This window comes from Diabrotica undecimpunctata, chromosome 1 (assembly GCF_040954645.1).
Source record: "Diabrotica undecimpunctata isolate CICGRU chromosome 1, icDiaUnde3, whole genome shotgun sequence".
Taxonomy (NCBI): Eukaryota; Metazoa; Arthropoda; class Insecta; order Coleoptera; family Chrysomelidae; genus Diabrotica; species Diabrotica undecimpunctata.
This window is the reverse complement of record NC_092803.1, coordinates 43,177,650-43,202,106: the sequence shown is the minus strand read 5'-3', so window position 1 is coordinate 43,202,106 and position 24,457 is coordinate 43,177,650. Positions and strand designations below refer to the sequence as shown.

The window sequence follows — 24,457 nt, the reverse complement described above, 5'->3', positions numbered from 1 at the left end:
GCAGAATATACAACCATAGACATATATATTAACATGTTACATATTAATCTATATGTCTATGTAAATTTGTAAACTGAAACATAGTTATCAATCTCACATGATCACAGCCAATGGAGACAGCAAGCTAATAATTTAGTGTCACCACATCCTCACAAGGGCTAAAGGAATGAGGATGATAAATATGAATAAATGCACAAGCAGATGTTACATTTTTCTTTTGTACTCATAATCATGTTTTTACACTTTGGTATTTTCTCACTCATTCTGGAAATTTCATGAAATTCCATTTTATATATTCTGCATACATAAATAATTAAATCTGAAAAGTAATTACACAGATAAACATTTTTAGAATACTTTTATTGGACTAATATATATAACATTCACATGTCTATATACACAACAAACAAAATATTGTAGAAAGAAATGTTATATTACCAACTAAAAAAGGGGTAGGAATGATGAAATATCTGGAATATATAGTATCTCTTAATATCAAAACAAATAAAACAAACATTTTCTGGTTTAATACTGAACGTGTTATATAATACACGTCTTAATTAATAGTAAAACATTTATATTTTTTGTGAATTATTCAGATTTTATACATTTTTATTCAAGATATATGTACATAATAACAATAACTGTTGTGTTCTAGTAAATTTTTATACTGTTGCACTTGCCACTGTGTAGGTTGTACATCATTAAAAGAATAGGACTACTTACAACTCATCAGGATTGAACATACCCTAAAAATGAAATACAAATGTAAAAAATTAATTTAAATATGCAGCAGATTTTAATAGCATTACACAATTCTGTAATAGTGAAATAATTATTAGTCAAAGGGGATCCCCAAAACAATCTATACTAAAAGTATATTTTAGTCTTAATGTGGGAGCTTCTTACAAAGGAGAATATAGAGCTCAAACCTCTACACAATCTTCAATATTTTTTAACATAAATTAAGAGCAAGAAAACAGTAGATATTTTCCAGAAAAACACTTACACATGGGAAATGTTAATTTAGATTGAGGGAGATCTTTGTGAATTTGATTAGTAAGTAGTAAAACCATATGTCACTGTTACACACTATATACTCGGTTCGCGATTCCCAGTCCGAACTGTGTAGTGAATTTAGTAATTATTTTTTTTGCGAAGTTAGTTACTTTTTGACAGACTAAACGTGACTGGAAATTACTATACAACCAAGCACACATACTCATAGCCAATATTAATAGTAAATAAAATAGAACTTTACAAATTACTGACAATCAATATTTATTTATCTGCACCATATAATAAATAGTTATGTTAAATTATAACAACTAAAATATATTTTTTAAATATGTACTACCCAAAATTTGATGGGTTTAGTATATACACTTCCACTATTTAGAATAATTCTTCTTTTTTAAAGAAAGAAGTCTGCAATAGTAGGATACTTGAGCTATTAATACTGAGAAGTAGAAATTGTTGTGTTGTAGGTTTCCGACAATGAATCTGTCAAAGTATGCCCAAGCTAAGCGAATGGAGTATATCTGTTTTGATCAATGTATTAAAAACCAAATATGACAATAACACATCACCACATACTTAATACTTAAAATTTTAAAGACGATAGATAATAAATATTTTTTTGTGTATTTGTAAGCTTTTGAACAATACAATCGTATGGACATGTGAATTTAACTCTAGAAAATTGACAAACTTTACCACAAATATTTACCGCGAAACTTTAAAATACAAATAGTTGTGAAAAAAATTATTACCCTTGCACGTCTCAAAATCGAGTCCTTACTAGCATCATATGGGTGGTCTTTTGAAGGAATCTCAAGTACAGCTGGTATTGGGGAATTGTGGCTATCAATTACATGTCTTATGATTTCAGCAATGTTTTGGTTGATTAAAATAATATCAATATCATCTCTTTTGAGAAAACGCTTAAAGCAATCTTCAATCTCGCTAACAGCAGTATCTGCAAATAAAAATTATTTTAATTGGCTGAATCAGTTATCACTTGCCTTTATGTTTAGTCTATAGATTTTTGTTGAATATATCCTTTAGTTGGCATATAAATGTAAGAAGCAATTTAGAATACACAAATAAACTTACTTTTATCAACAACCAAAAAATTAGGGTGCCTGTTTTTATTCATTTCTCCAACTCCACCCAACAGAAACCCAACACAGGTATCCTAAAACCGACAAGTATAATACACATATAACTTTAATTTTGTATTGTTACCTCATCTCCTATGACTGATATTAATTTACCCTTAATAGCTGCATGTAATGCCATTTTTGATTAATTTATTTTTTATATTTTGGGCAAGTACAACTCAAAAGTCACCTGACTTGTGTAGTAAAGCAGAAAGCAGCTGACTTTCTTTGAATATGACATTGACAGCAGAAAACAGTTGGGCCAACCATAAAACTAGATATGATATGCAGATAATTAAAAATATATTTAAAGAATAATTTATGAGATAATTTTTATGATAAAATACCCTTATGACGTTTTAAATTTTAATATAAACTTACGACCAACGATTTTACTTTTTACTTAGATAATTTCTAAAAAGACGTATAACATGAAGAGCTGTGTGAAGGATCTGTAGAGTCTTCTGTTATAAAATTATAAATAACGACAAGGACAGCCAACTTTATAATACCGGTTCCCTTGTGTTTATGTTTCATTTATTAAAAATAAATAAGTCTAAATCATTTGTATAATACTTAGTTAACTTAAGCTCAAACTTCCAATTAGTGCAGTAAGATTAAGGTTGTGACTACATCATTCCAGAAAATGTTAAAATTAGTAATATTTTGTGTTCTCATGCTGGGCTTCCATGCAATGGGAAAGAAATTTAAAGAGGGTGAGAAGCCAGAATGGGCCAAAAAGGATATAAGAGATTATTCTGAAGCTGATATGGAAAGATTATTAGATCAGTGGGAGGTACATTTTTTGTAATGTAATGATTTTGTGTATAATTTTTCTATGTATTTCCAGGAAGATGAAGAGCCTTTAGAACCAGATGAACTACCAGAACACCTTCGTCCAATGCCTCAGTTAAACCTTAACCAAATGGATCCAAATAATCCTGAAGACATGTTGCAAGCGACAAAGAAAGGTAGAACATTAATGACATTTATTCAAGTTGCTGGGAATCCAAGTAGAGATGAGACTGAAGAACTGACTAAACTGTGGCAAACTAGCCTGTGGAACAATCATATACAAGCTGAAAGGTAAATTATCAAAATTTATAAACTCTAAACTAAGAACTTGATTGTATGAATATAGCTATTTTTAACAATATTTTAGATACCTCGTAGATGATAATAGAGCCATATTTTTGTTTAAAGATGGATCTCAAGCTTGGGTAGCGAAAGATTATCTTTTAGAGCAAGAAAAATGCGAAAGCATGACAATAGAATCAAAGGTGTATCCAGGAAAATACTCAAAAAACATGGACAAACAAGAATTATAAACATTGCCAACTATTGTTAATTTTTATAAAATATATTTTTTGTTATTTTGTAATACAGTGTTTTATTTTCATTTTAATAGAAATTCAGAACTGCTTTTATGAAGCTGATTCTTGCTGACATTATATGAATGGGAATTGAAAAAATATAGATCAATTGAAAGATTTCCAATAGATAAATTGAAAGCTAAAAAAAATTGTGAAGAACATATGGATGGATCTTCTCATTCCTATAAATTGAATCTTTAATCAGCTAATCAAAATATGACTCCTATATCTCAAACAGAGAATGAATTAAGGGGGAAATTTATAGGACAATTAACTATAAAATTAATAACATGAATGCATAGGATAGCCAAGTAAAAACAATTATACAAGAGGAATACTTAATATAAATCACCATATCTAAATAAATTTAAAATCTCTAAGACGTGATTTATCAACACAAGTTTATGGCTTTTTGCATTACACGGGTTACAGGTACAAACATTTCACTTGTGACTTGTTGAATGTGCTGCCTATCTCAGTATTGATTATTGATTTAGTTTTTTTTTTAATTAATGATATAATAATTATTGCAAATCGAAATTTACACAAAAAATATAAATAATTTGGTCTAATGTTTCCGCACAATTCTTTTAGATATTGCATACAATTAAACCTATCATTTGTCTCGATGTTATTTTCCCAATAAATATTTGCTTCTGTCAAAACTGTCAACATCAGATCAACATTATATAAACTTTTCAGGTTAATTTGTATTTTTTATTCCTACATAAATTTATACAAATTAATAACAAAAATGGCTTGTAATTTGATAAAACGAATTGCAGATGTAAGTTTGTAAGCTTCTAGTATGTTTATACTAATAAACCTAATGGTAATTTAACATTTTAGGGAAAGTATATAAAACTATTTTCAATTTCTCCTGCTAGATTGATGAGCTCTACAATGATAGATCCACCAGACGATTTATTCACTGTTCCCAGACCGGCCTCCAGGGAAAACGAGCCAATTGAACAGAGAAGAGCAAGGTAAAAAGTGTGGGAGTTGAGCTTTTACCTGGGTAATATCAAAATTTACCATTTTATATTCTAGGCTCTTATACCAATCCCGAAAACGTGGTATGCTGGAGAATGATCTCCTTCTGAGTACATTTGTTGCTAAACATCTAAAAGCATTCGACAAAGAGCAGTTGGAGAAATATGATACGTAATGATTAAACAATTTTGGCTTATTTCTCTAAACTTATGTGATTAATTTGTTTTTAGACTAATTAATGGACCTTCAAATGATTGGGAATTGTACTATTGGGCTACAAATATGAAGGAAACTCCAGAAGAATATAACCATGATGTTATGGATCTATTGAAGGTGCATTGTCAGAATCTGCACAAGGAATCTAGAATTAGACAACCAGACCTTTAAAAGCGCATTCATTAGTATTAAAAATCTATTAATGCATTAAATTATTGTAAATAGATTATGTAGTTAAAAGTTTCGCTTTTTTTTGTTGGTACCTCTTTATATTGTTTATATATTTTTTTAAATATTATTTATTGTCTTTAATGGGAATTAACTAGAATTTATTTTGACATTTCGATTTCCACTTCAGAAACATTAAAATTTGAAAGAAAATAGCTTCAGAACCTAATTATAGTTAGGTTCCTAAATGGGGTTCCATTATAACTCAGTCTAGAAGTTGTAAGCGTGAAATATAATTTTAAGCGACATCCAAAGAACAAATCAATGGGGTATATAAATAGATAAGAGTTTTAAAGTTTAAAAACAGTAGTACCAAAGAATATAGACGCTTATAAGCGTCTATATTCTTTGGTATACCCTACATGATTATTTCCTAACCTGTAGATTAGGCAACACAACAAACATATTAAATTGACATATTTTATTTATAGTTACCTGAAGTCCCGCAAACTAGTTAGTTTGTTGGTAACTCTGATTGGTATTGGCCGAGATTGGCGATATAAACATCAAACATAACCTTGAAGTTCTGATCATGTCAGAAAAGATATGTAATTTCTAAAATTAGCTAGTAAGAACTTCTTGGTGATTTACAACCCTTAAGAAAACCACAATGGTTTTCCAAAGTGTGTTGTCCTATGTTTTAAACAAGTACTTGGGGGAATTCGTTGAAAACTTGGACGAAAACCAACTGAATGTGGGAATTTGGGGAGGTAAGTAACATATTTTGATCCTTGGAGCCAAAAATATTGTTTTTTTCGTTTTAGGTGATGTAGAATTAAAGGATTTAGTCTTAAAGCCTGCAGCTTTAGCTGAATTAGATTTACCAATACAGTCAGTGTATGGAAAAATAGGTAGGTACCATAAATTGATTATTGTAGGTAGGATGAACATCATTTAAATAATCAATTATAGCATTGGAATGTTTAGGAGTTTGCCGACCTATCGACCTTTTAAAAGATGAGCTAACCATTGACTACTAGATTAACTATTTTTATCACAAGTTATATTTTTGAAAATGAATAAATAAAAAACATAAAAAAAAACATTTATAACATACTTGTATACTTTTATCTTTGTTTTTATTTTTGTATGTAGCATCATATGGTTTTTTCAGGAAAACTGGTTCTAAAGATACCTTGGAAGTCTCTGTACACATCTAGTACTGTAATAACTGTAGAAGACATATATTTAGTTGTGCAACCTAATCAGCAAGTTAGATATGACCCAGTGAAAGAGGAACAGAGGTTGTATGACTATAAAGTAAAAGAAATTCAAAGAGTTGAAGAAACAAAACGAGCAGAGGATGAAAAATGTAAGTCTTCATTCATATCTGTATCTAAACTATATTTATATTTAGTTAACATTCAGTGATTGTTATATCTTTATTTTATTTTTCTATGGCAATTTGGCAAGTTCCCCTAATATCATTCTAGAATTTATTTATTAGCATCTCCATTTTTTGTTAGTGCAGTATACTTTTTATATTAATTAATTATATTTTAATGTTTTTATTATTTATGCTGAAAAAGCTGTTAAATGCCAAATTAATGATTAAATGTCGAAACCTCACAAGTCAAAAATTTGCCATTTTTGGATTTATGAGGATTTGGGTTGAAAATATTGTTCTGAATGTTTTGGCAAAACCCCAGATCCATGAAAACCATATTTTGGCATGTTTTTTTTCAAAGTAATAATTAAATAAATATTAAAAAAGAGAAAATATGTACTAAGCATCAGTTTTCTCACTCTCATAAAAAATTGTAAATTTTAACTTATGGGTTTTACTTATTTAACCACCAAATACAACTAATATTGAAAAAGAGTTTGATGGATCACTTATCACATTATTTTGGAAGTTCAATAGAATAAACAGAAATTTTTATGTTAAATATTATGCTTATATGGTATTAAGCCACAATTGGTTGTAATGAAAGTTAAATTTTTTAACTGCTATTTGAAATTTTAATTAGCACTCCAGGAATTCCTATAGGAGTAAGGGAAGATGCTTAGGGGATTCTTATCTGGACATGTTAATAAAGGGGATTGCTCTTGGTATGATCCAAAATAAAAACTCATGGAGAAATAATTAGCGATATATGTATGCAATTTCCAATAGATTATAATTTATCATGATTTATTGTAATGTTTCGTCAATTTCTGTTAAAAAATTTTGAATAAAATCCTTTATAAAAAGGTATATAAAAAACTAGACACTGATGATGGAATATTTATTCCGAAAACGTTTTGTCAATTCAACATAGCCCAACTGGGTTTTTTATATACCTTTTTATAAAGGATTTTATTCAAAATTTTTTAATATATGGTATACAGCCAAATACAGGAACTTTGTTTCCTTGTGAATTTCTGTTAAAGTTTTTTTGTCTGTGATTGTTTTTTTTTTTACAATATTGCAAACTTCTTTTCGTTTAGATAATCCTCATGACAGTTAAAATTAAAATGACTTATTCTTATATCACCAGGTCAAAAGAAGAGGTCATATATCATTTTTTAATGAGAGATGCTGTTACAACAAATGCTTTTAATTAATTTTCATCCATTGATGGTTACTTCACTTGTACACTTTTGTATTTCAAGCTGCACATTATTTTTAATATACCTTGTAATAGCTTCTTCCGTTGCAGCTCTTTTTACTCTATTTACTCTCTCTCATAGTTATAGTTTATTAAAAGTTTTCCAGAAATTTGAAGAAGAAGCGAAAAGATATAGAATAAACATAAACCAAATAAAAACGCAATATATGGAAATGAGAGTAGACATAACAAATAATAACAAATACATCAAAATGAAAGGAGTAGCCATAACGAACACGGAAACAGAAAGAAAACAGATAGACAAAAGATTAATGGAGGAAAGCAGAGCGATAGGGTCACCAAATTCACTACTGAAATGTAAAAATGTGTCAAGAACAGCTAAACTGTGAGTCTATGAGACAGTAATCAGACCCACAGTGATGTATGCTACCAAAATGTGGATTATGAACCAACAGGAATAAAAGTAAGTAGAAATCTGGGAAAAAAAAAGGTGCTCAGAAATATCTTCGGAGGAATAAAGACAGCAGAGAATATTTGGAGAAGACAAACAAATAAAGAAATAGTGAGGATGTATGGAAAACCAACAATTGTGGCAAAAATATGAGCCCAAAGAGCTAGATGGCTTGGTCACATTATACAAATGCCAGAGAATCAAAATGTTAAAACAATGCTAAAGGAGGGAGAAATGGGGAAAAAAAGAAGAGGACATCCAAAGAAGAAATGGTTGGAAGCAGTAAAGCAATACTTGTCAGAAATATGCATGAGAGATTGGAGAGAGAAAGCAAGGGACCGGAAAAAATGGAGGGACCTAATTAAGTATTTGGAAGCCAGAGGCCTTGATGCATGTTTGCAGTTTTCCTATTCTTTATCATTGAAAGTATTCCCTGTACCTATGTTTCTACTAACCACTGTTTAAAATTTTTCTCTTGTGTCTTTACATTCTTTGGGGATTGATTTTTGTTCGTTATTTGCTTTATTTGAGGTTCCTTCTTACATTGCTTATGTTCCATAGATCTATTTTCCTTAAGCAAAACATTTTGTTTTCTTATATTTGACTGTAAACTACTTGGAGAAACTTATCTGAGAAAAGATGGTATACTGCTGACAGATATAGTAGCCACTTTCATGAAATATTGTTTAAATTTGAGATTGGCATTTACACATTCTAATATCTTAATCCTAACCGTAATTCGTCACTTAGGGCTAAGATTTTATTTTTATCCTTTATTTCATCAACTAGTTCCCTTAAATACTTGTTTTCAATTTCAAAAACTAATTGTTTATCATTTTGGTTGTTTTACTTTCTGACAATATGTTATTTTTGTTTTATCACAAAACTTTATTTCTAGACACTTCCTTGCACAACTTTCATGATAACTTGTTAAAGAATTTATATACACATTTTCTGAGCACTTTTTTGTATTACATTTCATTTTGCCAGTATTTTTATTATTTTTTTTATCGTTTGACAATTGTCAAAAAAGGACAAGGTGGATTCTGCCTTGATGGAATCAACATGAGGGAGACTGAATAACTAAGGCATATATCTCAACACCAGAGATACAAGCTCCCAAAACTAATCATAAAAGAGAGAATAGAGGACCTCAGAGGACCTGGTCATAGGCAGTGTTTCTAATAGCAGAAGAATATCCGTGATCAGACAGGATTCAATTCACAGTACTCTTGAGAACGTCACAAAACCAGATACAGTTCATTGAAATTGTTGCCAACCTCCACAACAGTGGAGAAGGCTATCGAAGAAAAAGATTTACAGAAAATCCCATTTGTCACTAGAGAAAAAAACATACCAGTTCAAAATACTAAGGATGATGGCAGATGATCTAAGATAAATATCCAATCAAACATCCATAAGAACCCGAGAATATTAGTTATAAATACGCAATACACCAATATGCAAAGAAATACAGGAACAGAAGTTTGTACTATGATCATGAGCTAATAAACACACTGATCAATGCACCAGCAATAATGTCGAAATATAGTAGCCTGAACACCTGCTTAGGTGAAATAAGGTGAACTGACACTAGAAGAATGTAGAATGTAGAAAATGGGGCGGCCAATAGAGCCTGATACACTGCGACCTTTGCAGATCTATTGTGTTTCCCCCTTATTTTAAAGCACTTCATCTAGCTTGGTCCTCTTAATGAGACTCAACAGCCTTGATAGTGGCCTTTTCATGTAGCCTGGTGCTTCCGGTTTTTCCTCTCCGAGTTCTAGAAACCGCATTCGTGCGAGACCTTCGCAATGGCACAGAACGTGTAGAGCGGTTTCCTCTTCTTCCAGACAGAAACGACAGGTGTCCTCTTCTGTCAGGCCTATGAGACTCAGGTGTCTATTGAGTCTACAGTGCCCAGTGAGCAGACCCACTATCATTCTGACAGTCCTGCGCCTGTGCGAAAGTAAGTCTGCTGTAAATTTAGCCGAATGTCCTTTGATGAACTGTTTGGCCTGCCTCTGTCCTGGTGAGTTGTTCCACCACTCAAGAGACTTCTGTTGCACCCATTTGTGTATGGCTGCCCTTTTTATCGTATTTGCGATTCCAAAGAAGGGTTCCGGACCAACCAGTGGCGTAGATGCGCCTTCTCGGGCCAATTCATCGGCCTTCTCGTTGCCACGATGACCCTTATGTCCCGGCACCCAGGCAAGTGTCAACCTGTTTTGACTTCCCACCTGAGAGAGGACATCCAAACAGTTCCATACCAGCCATGAATCGACCTGTACCGAACTGAGAGCCTTTAGAGCCGCTTGACTATCCGAATAGATAACGATGGAGTCGTTATCTACATTTCGGCCGATTAGTTCCATAGCGCACCTATGTATAGCAGCTAATTCGGCTTGAAATACGGTCGCGTATGTTCCTAGACATACCCGGACTTCCGTCCTTGGTTTTATGCCATATATTCCAGCCCCCGTACCTGTATCCGTTTTGGAGCCGTCCGTATACCATATTGAGTTTGCTGTTAGCGGCGGACCAGTTTCCCAGTCCTCTCTTTTTGGTATTATAATTTGAAAATTTTTGTTAAAACTATACCTCGTAACCATTCGGTCTACAGGCATTCCTAGAACGGGGTCTGCCTTTATGTCCTGGTATAGCCTTAAGTTATCAGCTCCCTGCATCATACTTATTGGAGCTTGGCCTTGGATCAACCGATGTACTGTTGATCTGGCTTCACTCTGTATGTATATATGCAGAGGTGGTAGGTTTAGCAGAACTTCTAGCGCGTCCGTTGGGGCTGTTCTCATGGCTCCGGTAACACTCAAGCATGCAAGCCTTTGTGTGCTACTGAGCAATCGAATCGCCCCGGACTGTTGCGTTTTGTTCCACCACGCCACTGAACCATAAGTTATCATGGGCCTTATAACCCTTGTGTACAACCAGAGGTTCATTTTAGGATTTAACCCCCAATTCTTACCACACATTCGTCTACATGTGTTCAGGGCCATAGTGGCCTTCTGTGTGACTTTCTGAATGTGTGCATTCCATGTCAGCCTCTGGTCGAATATTACACCTAAGTACTTGGCCTGACTTGTGAATGGGATTTCTACTCCCTTGAGCACTAGTGGCTGTAAGCCTTGCAGTGCTCTTTTTCTGGTGAAGGGAACAACAGATGTTTTTTTAGGGTTAACCTTCAGGCCTTCTTCCTCACACCAGCTGTCCACAATCCTCAGAGCGACTTGAAGTCTCTCCGAAATTATTTTGGTAAAGCGTCCTCGGACTACAATTACCAAATCGTCCGCATAACCCAGACAGTAAAAACCCTCCCTGGTCAGTGTATTAAGTAGGTCGTCCATAAGCGTAGCCCACAGTAATGGGGATAAAACTCCTCCTTGTGGGCAGCCGCTTCCTGCCTTCGCTTCAATAGTGGCTTCACCTAACGAGGACACAATGATCCTGTTTGTTAAGGTCGCCTTTGTCCACTCGCATATGAAGGCAGGAACTCCTCTTCTTTTAAGCGCGTCCGTTACAGACTCGAAGGAGACGTTATTAAACGCTCCCTCCACGTCCAGAAACGTCGCCACCGCTATCTCCTTGTCATCTAGCGACTTTGAGAGCAGTCTGTTAAGATCATCCAGCGCCAAGTCAGTTGACTTTCCTGGCTGGTATGCATATTGGCGATCGCTAAGTGGATTCTCCATCAGCACGTCGTCCCTAATATACCTGTCTATCAATCTTTCCATCGTTTTTGCTAGGAAAGAGGATAGACTTATTGGTCTGTATGACTTGGGGGTCTGGTCCATTACCCTACCAACCTTGGGGATATATGTGACTTTCACCCTTCGCCATGCGGTTGGAATATATCTCCATGCCAAACTAGCTTTGAAGATCTTTGTTAGATGCGGGATGATCACATCCTGTCCCTTCTGTAGCAAGGCTGGATAAATCCCGTCCATTCCAGGTGATTTGTATGGCTGGAATTTATTGATGGCCCACCTGACTTTTTCCGGTCTCGTGATGTCGGTAGCTAATTTCCAGTCCGCCTTAGTAGGCCTTCTGGGATGAGCTACCTCTACCGAAGGATTATTGTCAATGGATGAGCTGGGAAAATGTACCTTGGTGAGCATTATTAAGCTTTCCTCCAGGGTTTCTACATACGTTTCGTCCTCTTTCTTCAAGAGGCCGACCTGATTCACAATACCATCCTTAGCCAGGACCTTGTGGATTCTGGAACATGCGGGAGCCTGTTCGACTTCCTCGCAGAACTTTCGCCACGAGTCTCTTTTGGCTTTTCGGATCTCCTTATTATATTGCGTCAGTTTTTCTCTATAAATGGCCCAGTCCTGGTTGAATTTGGCTTTATTGAATAGCCTTCTTACATCTGCCCTAAGCTTTTGTAAGTGTTCATTCCACCAGGGTGTGTTTTTCTTTCCTTTCTTTTCTCTCTCTGGACAATTCTCCTGGTAAGCGGCCAGAACAGCTCCCCTCACCGTTTCGACTGTCAGTTCGAGATCGTCCGTATCTTTTATGGTGCCGATTCCTCCCTCAAGAGACTTCTCGAGTGAGCCTCTATAGCCTTCCCAATCCGTCTCTCTCGGGTTCCTGAACCTTGCCACCATTCGAGTCGAAGTAATTAAATCAAATCGAATGTGCCTATGGTCGGAACATGAAGGTTCCTCTGACACATGCCAATTCTTTATAGTATCGTACGTTTTTTCACTGCAAAGTGTTACATCTAAGACTTCTTTGCGCGTGGCCGTAACGAAGGTAGGTTTATTTCCTATATTGGCTATTTCTAAACCCATGCTTAAGATGAACTGTAGTAAAGACTCACCTCGACTGTTGATGTTCGTACTCCCCCATGCCAGATGGTGGGCATTGGCATCACATCCCAGTATTAGATGAAGGTTCTCCCTTCGGCTGTAGGTTATAACGTCCTCTACTATGCCTGGGCGGAAGACCTTCTCTCCAGCGAAGTAGGCAGAACAGACCAACCATCTTTTACTACCTTCCTCGGTGGAAGCGGTTAAAATACCTGTAACAAAGTCTCCGGAGCAAAGATCCGGAATCAGTGTACAGTTTACTTCGTTACCATATACAATGCATGCTCGAGGTGTCTCTCCTTTCGCATCGTATAGTAACTTACCTTGTTGCGGCTTCAAGCCTGCAATCTTCCCTCCGTGGAGTCATGGTTCCTGCAGTAGGGCCAAGTCCAGGCCTTCCATGTCAAACCTTCTGCACAAAACCGCCGACGCAGCTTTAGCATGATGAAGGTTGACCTGCAGGACCTTTACTCTGCCTTCCTCTAAACTGAAGGCTAACTTTCGGGTTTTCCCGTGTCCTCTACCCCTTCCATGGGAGCGGCCACCCGCTCAGTGGCTTCTAGCCTTCTGGGCGGGTTTGTAGCACTCCCCTGCAAGTCGGTACGGACTTCTTTCGGGATTATTCCTTCTTTAGCTCCTTCCCTCGACTTATCATCCTTAGGGCGAGCCTTGTGTTTGGTCGAAGTGTTAACCTTCTTTGGCGCTGCTTTAGAGCTTTGCCCCTCTGAAGGTTTTACTTCTTTTCTTTTTTGCTTAGCCTTGACTGCCGAGGTTGCGGCAGTTACGCCTTGCAACCCCGATGGTCCGGCCTCTGCAACCTTCTTAATGTACCCATCATCCTTGACACGGAATTTAATTCTTCCGATGCCAAAGTAAGGACACATTTGAAGTTTGTTGAGTTCCTCAAAGGACTCTTTGTCCATTGAGAGGACCCATACCTGCCCTTTTTCTGCAGGTGTTTTGCCCAAAACGGTCCATATACGGGTGTTGAGCTTTCGGTTGCTGACCCTTAATCGAGTCAGCACACTTTCCGCCCCCAACCTCTTTCCGTCCTCGTCTGGGATGTAGACAGTGCAAGAACACGGCCTCTCGACTTCACTCTCGTCCTTAGCCTGGAGGCTTGCACCTTCCCAAGGCTTCAGAGTGGGAGTAGTGTCCCTGAGCCATTGTGCGCTTGCACTATCCGCGCACGTCATTACCAGGTAACCGGGCTTGAATGTGCTCTTTAGCAGCCTGATTTGCGGCCCTTCTTCTGGCGTTCTCTCCAGAGCCTCCAAGATGGATGTTTGCACTGCCTTAAGCTTTGTGGGTTCCATCCTGACTCCAGGGAAGCCATCACATACTACAGCCACCTTTGCCGAGCAAAGGGCTTGTGTAAAAGTCATTTCTGACTTCCTCGGCCTCTTTTTGGCTTCCGCTGGCGGCGTACTGTGGTCCGACCTTTGTCGCTTCTTTGTAGACTTTTGCGTAGCCATTTCCAGCTTTTGCTCCGCCTTCTCTTTAGACTTAGGGGGATTGTCCTTTTGTCGTCCAAGCACCTTGGTGAGGTTGGCCTTGATCACCGAGCGCTTGGCTTCAATGTAATCCTGGCCTTTTCCCACCAGATCCCTTACTTTCTTCTTGGAGGCCCCGGCCAGCCTGGCCTTAATAACCTCCTCGTCTGTCATTAGATCCACCTCCTCTAGGGAGGTGACTCTGACCGCCTTCCTTTTGGTCGGCTTCGCTATCTGTATAGTAGTGCCTTCAGGGCTTTCTACTACGGGTTGTTCGGGAATATTGGTTTCCATATTATTTTCCATATTGTTCCCACGAGTAGCTAGGGAATTGCAGTCCACTCGAGCAGAGCCCCGCATGCCCGAGTAAGGCTAATTACTGTGAGGTGTCGCCTGGTTCCTTACAGGAATCGCTCTCGACCAACTACGCATGGCCATTCATCCTTCGCCGCGATGTCTTCCAGCTTGAATTGCGGATTTTTTAAAAGCTGGTTTTCTCCATCTGGACTCCTCTGTCTGGGTTACCATTCCATAGCCAAAAGGTCCCCGTTTTTTGGCGCCGGGAATTCGCCATTCATCCTTCCGTGAGGATAAGGACTAGTCGGTGATGCATGCTGAGATGCAGTTGGGCTGGTCTTCTCTTCTAGTGGTATTTATGGGTGTCACCTATTTGGCGTCAGTGACCCCACCAGTGCCTCGCCGACAATTTCCGAGCTACGAGCTTCCTGTTGGGGTGTGAGGGGGCGGGAAGTTGGATAGGGTGAGTCGGCTACTCCTAGATAGTCTGTCGAGGAAGGCTCGAAAAGTGTGTGTGTGTGTGTCAGGATCTAGGGCGGGGTCCCCGCACCGGCAGACGCGTCTAATGCGTGGGACCCCACCGCCGCCGGGTTTTGGAGTTTGGCGACTGAGATTAGAGAAATTTGGAGTAGCCGTAGGGAAGTTGGAAGGGTAAACTAAAAGCTGAAGGCGAAGGCGCCGCAACTGTTCGCCTCAATTGCCACGCCTTTCTTGCGTCCAGCGGCGGTGTCCGGCGGCCACCCGGTGCACAGGCGCTGGACGCTTAGGGACTGTGTTTAGTTTCACTGGTCGTGCTCCCCTCACAATTTCAGGGACCAAGACCAGTTACTCGGCCCTCCCACCAACGTCGAGGAAAAATTACAGTCCCGGGGAGGGGAACTGACACTAACTAGCAACATAAGTTTTATCAGCAAATTTTCTAAATGCTTCTTTTTCTTCTTGTGCCACTCCTATCAGAGATTGGAAATCATCAAAGCTATCCTGACCTTGTTTACAGCTGACCTGAAGAGTTCATTAGTGGTACAGCCAAACCACTCTCTCAAATTACGCAACCATGACATTCTTCTACGACCTGGATTCTGTTTTCCTTCTATTTTTCCTTGCATTATATTTTGAAGTAATGCGTATTTATGTCCTCTCATCACTTTAAATGCTTTTAATGTAGATTTAAAAACATATTGTTTTATTTCTTCTAGAGCTTTACTTATTTTATTGGAATTATAAAACACTTGAACTCTTTGAGTGATACTCTGTTTTATTTTCATCTAATTCTTCTTGGTCATTTGTATGTTCATGGTATGGAAATATTTTTTTAATGTTTTCTGAATATCTCTTTTTAAGCATTTCTGTTTGTCTTACTCTCTTTGCAAACTTTACAAAGTTCTCAATACTTTCATACATTTCCATTTATGTCTTTGTATTATTTTTTCCATCCTCTTATGTCAATTCTATGATCTTTTTCAGTATCATCCATCTATACCTTGGGTTTTACCAGTTCTTCCTTTGTTGTGATCCATTTTCCCACATTTTGTGTTTGCAGACCTTAAAAATTTGTTAAGATACAATTAATGAGATTTTTGCTTTATTAAAGATAATAATCTCTTCATAGAATAAGTACATTATATTGTTTTTCTGTTTTTTTTTTGCTTTTCATAATGACACAGATGATTTCATAATGATTTTTTTTTATTTATTACAATAATTGTGAATCATGATGTTTACCACAAAATATAATGTGTTGCAGATGTGGTTTTTATCTTTTATGTGTATAAATTTAACAAATGTGGATATTTTCAAATTCAAACACCAACATTATTGCCAAATTACATCAATTTTGTTGATTAATCAGTTTGTTTTATTATAATATTCGTTATTTTCTTTTATGAATTGTCATTTTTTTCAACTGTATTTTACATACTTTAATGAAATAATGAATCATAATACTTTTATATTGTGGTGTTCCACATCAACTGTGGCTGTTATGGAATGTTTATTTGTGAATTTCCAATCCTCCCGCACAAAAAGAAGAAGTATATTTGTCATATTATGTGTTAAAAAGCTATTTTTATCTAACTCACAATACTGTTTATATGTGTTTATTTGAATGTGCCTAATCAGAGGGCATGGCTATTATTTTTCAGTAGTAGTCTTAAGCTATAGTTGATAATGATTCACTCATAATTTTGGTCACTATATATAGAACCAAACACATTTTTTAAGAATATTTTTCGAGCAATAGCTATACCAGAAGAATGGGGAGTATAATAATAATTCTGCTATTTAAAAAGGATAACAAAATAACAAGATGTGTGAGCCCAAGGAAGGGAATGGAATAAGTTTGATATCAACTACCACAGAATAGAAAGACTTACAGTCAATACCACTAAGAGATGGAAATAATAGCACAAGTATTAAAGAAGAACAGTCAACATTCTTTGACTTCGTTTCGTTAACTTATTAACTTTTTTTACTGATGAAAGGCAAGATCAGTTCCTGCCCAAAATCACAAACCAGGGATCAGAATTATTGCCAGAAATAAGACAATACGAAGTTAAATTAAGATATAATTTAGAAATGAAAAATAAAAAAATTGATCAAACTAGGTGGATAGGAAATAAAATTATCCAGGCTTTGGCCAAACTCTTTACTGAATACACCTACCAAATAAAAACCTCTTCTTAATGGAACAATGCAGTCATTGTTTTATTACACAAGCAAAGAGATATAACAGATGTAAAAAAACTACCCTTCTATCAGTTTACACTCACACATAAGTATATAAATGTTTCACAAAAATTATCAAAATAAGAATGGAGGCTAAGTTGGACTTCTCTCCGCCTAGAGAACAAGCTGGATTTAGATCGGGAAACAGCACTACCGACTACTTACTAGTGATAAAGAACCTGATATAGAAGTCTGCAGAATACAACAAACTGCTGGCACTGATATTCGTGGACTACAAGAAAGCATTCAATACCATAAACCAGCAGAAAATGTTAAACACATTGACAGAATGCCGAATAGACCATCGCTACACTAACATAATCAAATATATCTACCAAAATGCCACAACTAGCGTAAGAGTATCTGAAAAAAAAACAAATAAATTCTGTATGCAGCGAGGAGTACGGCAAGGAGACACCATCTCCAAAACTATTCACGACGACGCTTTTAGGACATATGTACATGTAAGAAGGCAGATCTGAACGAGTATGGTATCACCATAAATGGAGAGAAGCTCAGTCATTTGAGATTTGCAGATGACATCGTCCTTATAGCCGATCGTATGGATGTTGCAATAATAATGTTAGAAAAATTATATCACGCTTCCTTGAAAGTCGGACTAAAGATTAACACAAAAAAGATGCAAGTAATAACTAATCTGGTGCTAAATCGAAATATCGCTGTTAATGGAAGGGATATTATGCAGACTACATCATTTAAGTACATAGGACATAAAATTTGGTTGGGCAGAGATACTTAGGGCATGTGATGCGCAATGAGAAGTATCAACTAATTCAACTAATTTTACAAGTCAAGATAGAAGGCAAAAGATCTCAGGGGTGCAGAAGGACATCGTGGTTGAAGAACATCAGACAGTGGGCAGGAATGACTACCATACATCTATTTAGAGCAGCTGTCAACAAAGTGTACCAACGTGATTGCCAACATCCACAGAGGATAGGCACCAAAAGAAGAAGAAGAGATAACCAGACATGTGAGCTCCCACGTCGCATAGGATTAGCCTGGGCAACGTTTGGTCAATTAAACTATGTATTTAAATCAGACCTACCCATATGCCGCAAACGGAAAATCTTTGTGTGTTACCTGTAGGTACTCACTTATGGAGCGGAAACATTAACACTCACAAAAAACGCAGTGAATAAGATTCGCGTGACGCAGAGGGCTATGGAGCGCCAGATATTGGGTGTCTCTCTGAGAGACTGAATCCCAAATGAAGAAATACCTCGTAAAATAAAAATAATAGATGTTACCGAAAAAATCGCGTCGCTAAAACGAAATTGGGCAGGACACGTCGCCAGATTATCAGACAGCCGATGGACAAAACGTATTGTAGAGTGGAGAACAAAACAGTAAGCACTATGGAGCAGAGAACACCCACCATCCAGATAGACTGACGATTAGAAGCGTGTGCTTCTGAAGTGAATGCAAGTCACACAAGACAGAGACATATGGAAAGAGCTGAGGGAAACCTATATCCAGCAGTGAACGCGTACAGGTTGTTGATGATGATGAACATTTTTTTTATTAATTTATTCAATATATTGCAATTAATTTTAGTTCATTCAGTGTTGTCCTTATCTTCATATTTATTCTATTTAGTTAAGCCACCCTAATTGATTTTCCCCTTTTTTACAGATATACCTGATACCACAGTTTAATTTAAATGAACAATTTATATCTATCACACATTTTTCGTTGATCCAATATTTAATTCTCAACGGTTTTTGGCGCTTAATCGAAGTTCCGTTATCAAAACAGGATTTTCTATCTCTCTAATCTCATTCCGTCATGCCTTATCAATCCCACATGTATAAAAGTTCTATTTAAAGCATATACCTTGATTCCGATTTTTCAAATTTATTGTAGGGCAAATTATTTATGAAGTATCTGAAACGGATGTAATGAGTTATTGTTTTGAAAGTAGGTACGAGTAATAAAAATAATTGCTACCTTAGATAAGGCTGCGAGTGCACAGTGCAAGCACATATTTAATCAACTGTTAAAAAACATTTAAGAGACACAGTTACAATGAAAAATTATAAATAAATTTATATATTTATATATATATATATATATATATATATATATATATATATATATATATATATATATATATATATATATATATATATATAGTTTGAGTTTAGTTCTTGAACCTTAATATATATTTTTTTAGTGGATTTTCTTGGGCTTAGGTTCATAAAAAAATTTGATTTGATACTAAGGCATTTTCATATATTTTTTCGACGTTTCGGCAGGAAATCCATGCCTTTTTCAAGAAGTAATATTGACTAAAAAAACATTTTATGACAGACATAATACGATTTAAAAGTTAAACTTTTGACTTACCTTTTAAACTTTTTAGTTAAACTAAAGTTAAACTTTTTACATGCTTGGTAAGTCAAAAGTTTAACTTTTAAATCGTATTATGTCTGTCATAAAATGTTTTTTTAGTCAATATTACTTCTTGAAAAAGGCATGGATTTCCTGCCGAAACGTCGAAAAAATATATGAAAATGCCTTAGTATCAAATCAAATTTTTTTATGAACCTAAGCCCAAGAAAATCCACTAAAAATATATATATATATATATATATATATATATATATATATATATATATATATATATATATATATATATATATATATATATATATATATATATATATATATATATATATATATATATATATATATATATATATATATATATATATATATACACTCCGCGTCATAGAAAACGGGCCACCCCAAATATTTTTAAAATATTTTCGAACTTATTATTTATTGCTACAAAATTAAGCATTTATTCTTTTGTATATTGAATCAATAACTCGTTTAATATAAAATTTCATCATTATAGTAAAACATCAATCGAAAATAAAAAAATTAAGAAAAATAGGAATTTTTTTGAAAAAATCAACCAGTTTTTAAAACAACAATGAACTGTATATTTACAAAAAAAGCTGGTATCCATTTTCAGTAATGGGTATTGCCACCTCGATTCTGGATGACACTCCTCATTCGATTTGGCATGGAATTTATAACGTTTTGGATATCTCTTTGAGGAAAAGCGGCCCATTCATCAATGAGTGCCATCTGAAGCTCTACAGGTGTTGTTGGAGCAGGTATGCGACGCCTAACGCGACTTTTTAGCAGGCTCCATATATGCTCAATAGGATTGAAATCTGGACTTTGAGCAGGCCAGTCTATTTTTGGAATACCAACCTCGTCAAGGTACTCCGTTACTATCCTTGCCGTGTGTGGTCTTGCATTATCCTGCATTAGCAGGAATTTGTTGCCAGTAAATCCAGCATAGGGCATCACGTGATGTTGTAAGATTTCCGTTATGTACCTTACTGCTGTTAACGCACCTCTGTCGATCACGACGAGATCCGTATGCGCATCAAAAGAAATCCCTCCCCAAAACATTACTGAACTACCACCAAAAGCAACCCGTGGTGCCAAGTGCAACCAGCGAAACGTTCTCCAGCCCGTCTGTACACCTTACTGCGTCCATCTTTACCATAAATAGCCATTCTACACTCATCCGTAAACAATACTTTTTTCCAATCGTCTGCTGTCCAATTGATGTGCTCAAAATCGAGTCTTCGTCTTTTGTGAGCTGGAGAAAGTAAGTGCCCTGTTGCTATCAAACCTTGCTCCCTTATCTTCGCCGAATAGTAGAAAGGCTGATTGCTGGTCCTTGAGCTTGCTGTAAATGGCCTTGAAGTATTCTAGCGGTTTGGGTCTGATTCCGTAATGCAGCAAGAATGACGACGCGATCTTCCCTAGCGGTTGTTTTCCTTTTTGGACCTGTACCAGGTCGTCGTTGGTACGATCCTGTCACAATAAATCGTTGCTGGGTCCTTTGTGCAGTCGAACGAATAACATTCAATTGTCTTGCAACTTGTCTTTGACTTAATCCACTTCCCAGTAACGTTACAATTTCAACCGATTTTTGAAAATTCTCCATCGTTATTAACTCAAGACTACTTCACACTAAGTCGGCTACTGTAATACTGAGATGAGTTTAAAACTCATTAGAACCCTTTACAATATCATACATTTCTCAAAACAATCGCTTCCTCGAAAATTGATCAAGTTGTAAACAACTTTTTTTCAAAATTGTTTTGTTTTATAGGTTCTATGAATATCCTTAATCCAGTTACATGGTCGGTTTGCTTTCGTAACAACCCATTTAACTTAAATAACCCAAGACACATTAAAAATAAAATAATATTAATTCAATATACAAAAAAATTAATGCTTAATTTTGTAGAAATAAATAATAATTTCGAAAATATTTTAAATACTTGGGGTGGCCCGTTTTCTATGACGCGGAGTATATATATATATATATATATATATATATATATATATATATATATATATATATATATACATATTGGAATATAAGATTAATACTAATACAAAAATTAATATTAAACTCACCAGGCTTCCGGATTATTACCGCGCCGAGCTTTCGACATCCCCTCTGATGTCCTCTTGTACCGAGCCCCCAGACACTACTACACTGATCACTAATAGTACTACTAGTAACTAGTGATTCGTGATCAGTGCAGTAATGTCTGTGGGCTCAAGAGACTGCGATAAAAATCATATTCATTTTTATTCTAAATTAGAAACGGGTATTTATTTGAATATCATCAATTGCAAACTCGACTATTTTGGTTACTCGACTAGGCAATATCAAGATGGGGTAATATGAAATTCTTCACGTGCCTTCTCCGCCACGGAGGTTGGTAATCATCATTGATATCCATATCTTTAAGGTCGCTGCACGCAACAATTATTTTATTGAATTGCATCCGAATCATCCTCCGAAATTCCTAAACCAGAACATTCTTCTTCATCTTATGCTACGTTTACCTTGAATATTGCCCTGTATTATCAACTGAAGGTTGGTGTATTTTTCCCCACGGAGTATATTATGTCCCAAATATTGAAGTTTTCTCTCTTTGACGGTGTCAATATTTCATTGTCTTTCTTTATTTTGCGCAAGACTTCTTCATTAGTTACTCTATCTAAGATATATTTAAAAGTCTTCTATATGTTCACATTTCAAAAGCTTCCAATTTATTCCGGTAACGTTTATTAAGAGTCCATGACTCTGTACCATATAAAAGAACCGGAAAGACATAACACCACATAATTCGTACTCATAATTTCGGACTTAAATCTCTGCTACATAGTATTTGTTTCATATTTTTAAATGCGCTTCTTCCTTTTTCGATCCTCGTTCTTATTTCACTTGAATAGTCCGTGTTTCGCAATTTCCATTGTACACAAGAGAGATACCTTTAGGAATATTCAAAACGATCAAAAATATCTACCAAAACAACACAATAAAAGTAAAAGTAGAAGAACTAACTCACCCTATTAAAGCTGACAATGGGATAAGACAGGGAGATTCCTTGAGTCCTCAATTGTTCAACCTGATTATGGATAAAATAATAAAAAAAGTAAGAACTAAAAAAGGATACCAAATGGGAGAAAAACAACTTCAAATAAACAGCTACGCAGACGATGCAATACTACTTTCTCAAAGAGAAGATGATTTACAATGTATTTTGTACCAATTTAGTATAACCGCCAGAAAATTTAACGTGTTAATTTCCCTAAAAAGACAAAATGCATGGTTATAACAGCAAATTTACTAAGATGTAAATTGGAGCTGGAAGGTCAGATAATAGAACAAGTGATGGAGTTGGAATATCTAGGCGACACATTATATAGCTACGGAAAGCTCGAAACAAAAGTAGAAGATCAAGTTAGAGCAAACAGAGCCGCAGTTTGTCTGAATGAAACAATGGAGAAATAAAAATATCGGGAAAAAAATTAAAGGCAGAATTTACAACACATCAGATCAATAATGACATATGCGACAGAAACACGACCTGACACAAAGAGGACAAAAATAATGTTAGAAACAGCAGAGATGAAAACACTTAGAAAAATTGATGGTAAAACACTATGGGACAGAGCTAGAACTACAGATATACGACTTAGATGCAAGGTGGAGAATATCAAGGACTGGGTAAGAAATAGATTAGAATGGAATGATCATATAAGTCGAATGACAAAAATAGAGTTGTAAAGACGGCAAGAGACGGTTCCCTAATAGGAAGACGATCAGTAGGAAGACCACGAAAACGATGGAACGACAACTTACTGGAGGCACATTGAAAAACAGACAGAGTAATGTCTACATAAAAAGAAGAAGAAGTTTATTTTTAAAGATGTTAATACTATTTGCCGATATGGTGTCTTGATCCAAATTGTTCCAGATATTACATATTGTTCGGCAAGAAGTTCACTTTGGACCTTGCAGTAGTCTGTTCTCTCTTTATTTTGTAACGATGGTCTCTTAATCTTTCGTCTTGATTTAAAGTGAATATGGTGTTTAGGTTCTCAAAATTAAATTTTAAAATACGGAAGGACATAATTAGGTCACCTCGAAGACGGCGCTGCTCGAATGTCGTAAGATGAGCCATGGATAGTCTAACTTCATAATTAGGTCTTACACGGCTGTATGCCAGTCGCGTGGCTTTAAGCTTAACATTTTCAAGTAGTATTTTATCGCAACTGAGATCTGGACTCCACACTGGCCCGACAAACTCAAGAATAGGTCTGGCTTATATTGAGTAAACTTTACTAACAGGGATTAGTGATATACGTATAAACATTTACGGATCAAAAACAGTTTCGAGTTTACACGTTTACACACCGACGCTATGTAATCAGACCAATTTAAGTCACTATTAATTACCATTCCTAGATCGTTGTGTGAGGTTATCGAGTTTAAGGGATCTTCATTAATAAAGTACGGTAGAGATGGGTTATTTTTGCCGATATGTAGAACAACACATTTTTCAATGTTAAGCGGAAGTAACCATTCTGAGGACCATTAATAAGCGGAAGATCCTAATCCAATTACTGATCCTTGTGGGACTCCACTATTGACTGGCTTATCTAGTGAGTAGTCTTCCCCAACACGAACCCTGAGGTATATGTCGGATAGAAAATCTTAAATCCAAATGTTTAACTTTTCGCGGATACCATAGTGATCTAATTTAGCAAGTAATCGACATTTT

General features: G+C 35.8%; 4 protein-coding genes across 6 annotated transcripts in view; 3 read left to right on the top strand and 1 right to left on the bottom strand.

Annotated features, from left to right (window-relative positions):
- Positions 1 to 341: 341 nt before the first annotated feature.
- Positions 342 to 2,403, bottom strand: Vha14-1 (V-type proton ATPase subunit Vha14-1). Its single transcript, XM_072541880.1, has 4 exons — positions 2,248 to 2,403; positions 2,116 to 2,197; positions 1,773 to 1,978; positions 342 to 749 (listed from the first exon to the last, which is right to left on the bottom strand). The coding sequence occupies exons 1-4, from the start codon at positions 2,299 to 2,301 to the stop codon at positions 723 to 725; spliced, it is 369 nt and encodes a 122-aa protein (XP_072397981.1). The 5' UTR covers positions 2,302 to 2,403; the 3' UTR covers positions 342 to 722.
- Positions 2,404 to 2,608: 205 nt separating this feature from the next.
- boca (LDLR chaperone boca) lies at positions 2,609 to 3,543 on the top strand. The gene is made up of 3 exons (XM_072541875.1): positions 2,609 to 2,958; positions 3,013 to 3,248; positions 3,325 to 3,543. The coding sequence occupies exons 1-3, from the start codon at positions 2,809 to 2,811 to the stop codon at positions 3,488 to 3,490; spliced, it is 552 nt and encodes a 183-aa protein (XP_072397976.1). The 5' UTR covers positions 2,609 to 2,808; the 3' UTR covers positions 3,491 to 3,543.
- Positions 3,544 to 4,176: 633 nt separating this feature from the next.
- Positions 4,177 to 4,984, top strand: LOC140438809 (succinate dehydrogenase assembly factor 2-A, mitochondrial-like). The gene is made up of 4 exons (XM_072528458.1): positions 4,177 to 4,322; positions 4,385 to 4,521; positions 4,586 to 4,699; positions 4,759 to 4,984. Exons 1-4 carry the CDS (start codon positions 4,290 to 4,292, stop codon positions 4,913 to 4,915), a joined length of 441 nt encoding a protein of 146 aa, XP_072384559.1. The 5' UTR covers positions 4,177 to 4,289; the 3' UTR covers positions 4,916 to 4,984.
- A 457-nt stretch (positions 4,985 to 5,441) lies between these two features.
- The window catches only part of Vps13 (vacuolar protein sorting 13C), an 87,891-nt gene continuing 68,875 nt past the window's right edge, over positions 5,442 to 24,457 (top strand). For all 3 annotated transcript variants that reach the window (XM_072541869.1, XM_072541865.1, XM_072541858.1), the window contains exons 1-3: positions 5,442 to 5,682; positions 5,737 to 5,823; positions 6,087 to 6,284. In XM_072541869.1, coding sequence (XP_072397970.1) covers positions 5,583 to 5,682; positions 5,737 to 5,823; positions 6,087 to 6,284 — 385 coding nt within the window. In that variant the 5' untranslated portion in view covers positions 5,442 to 5,582. The remainder of the gene's footprint in view (positions 5,683 to 5,736; positions 5,824 to 6,086; positions 6,285 to 24,457) is intronic.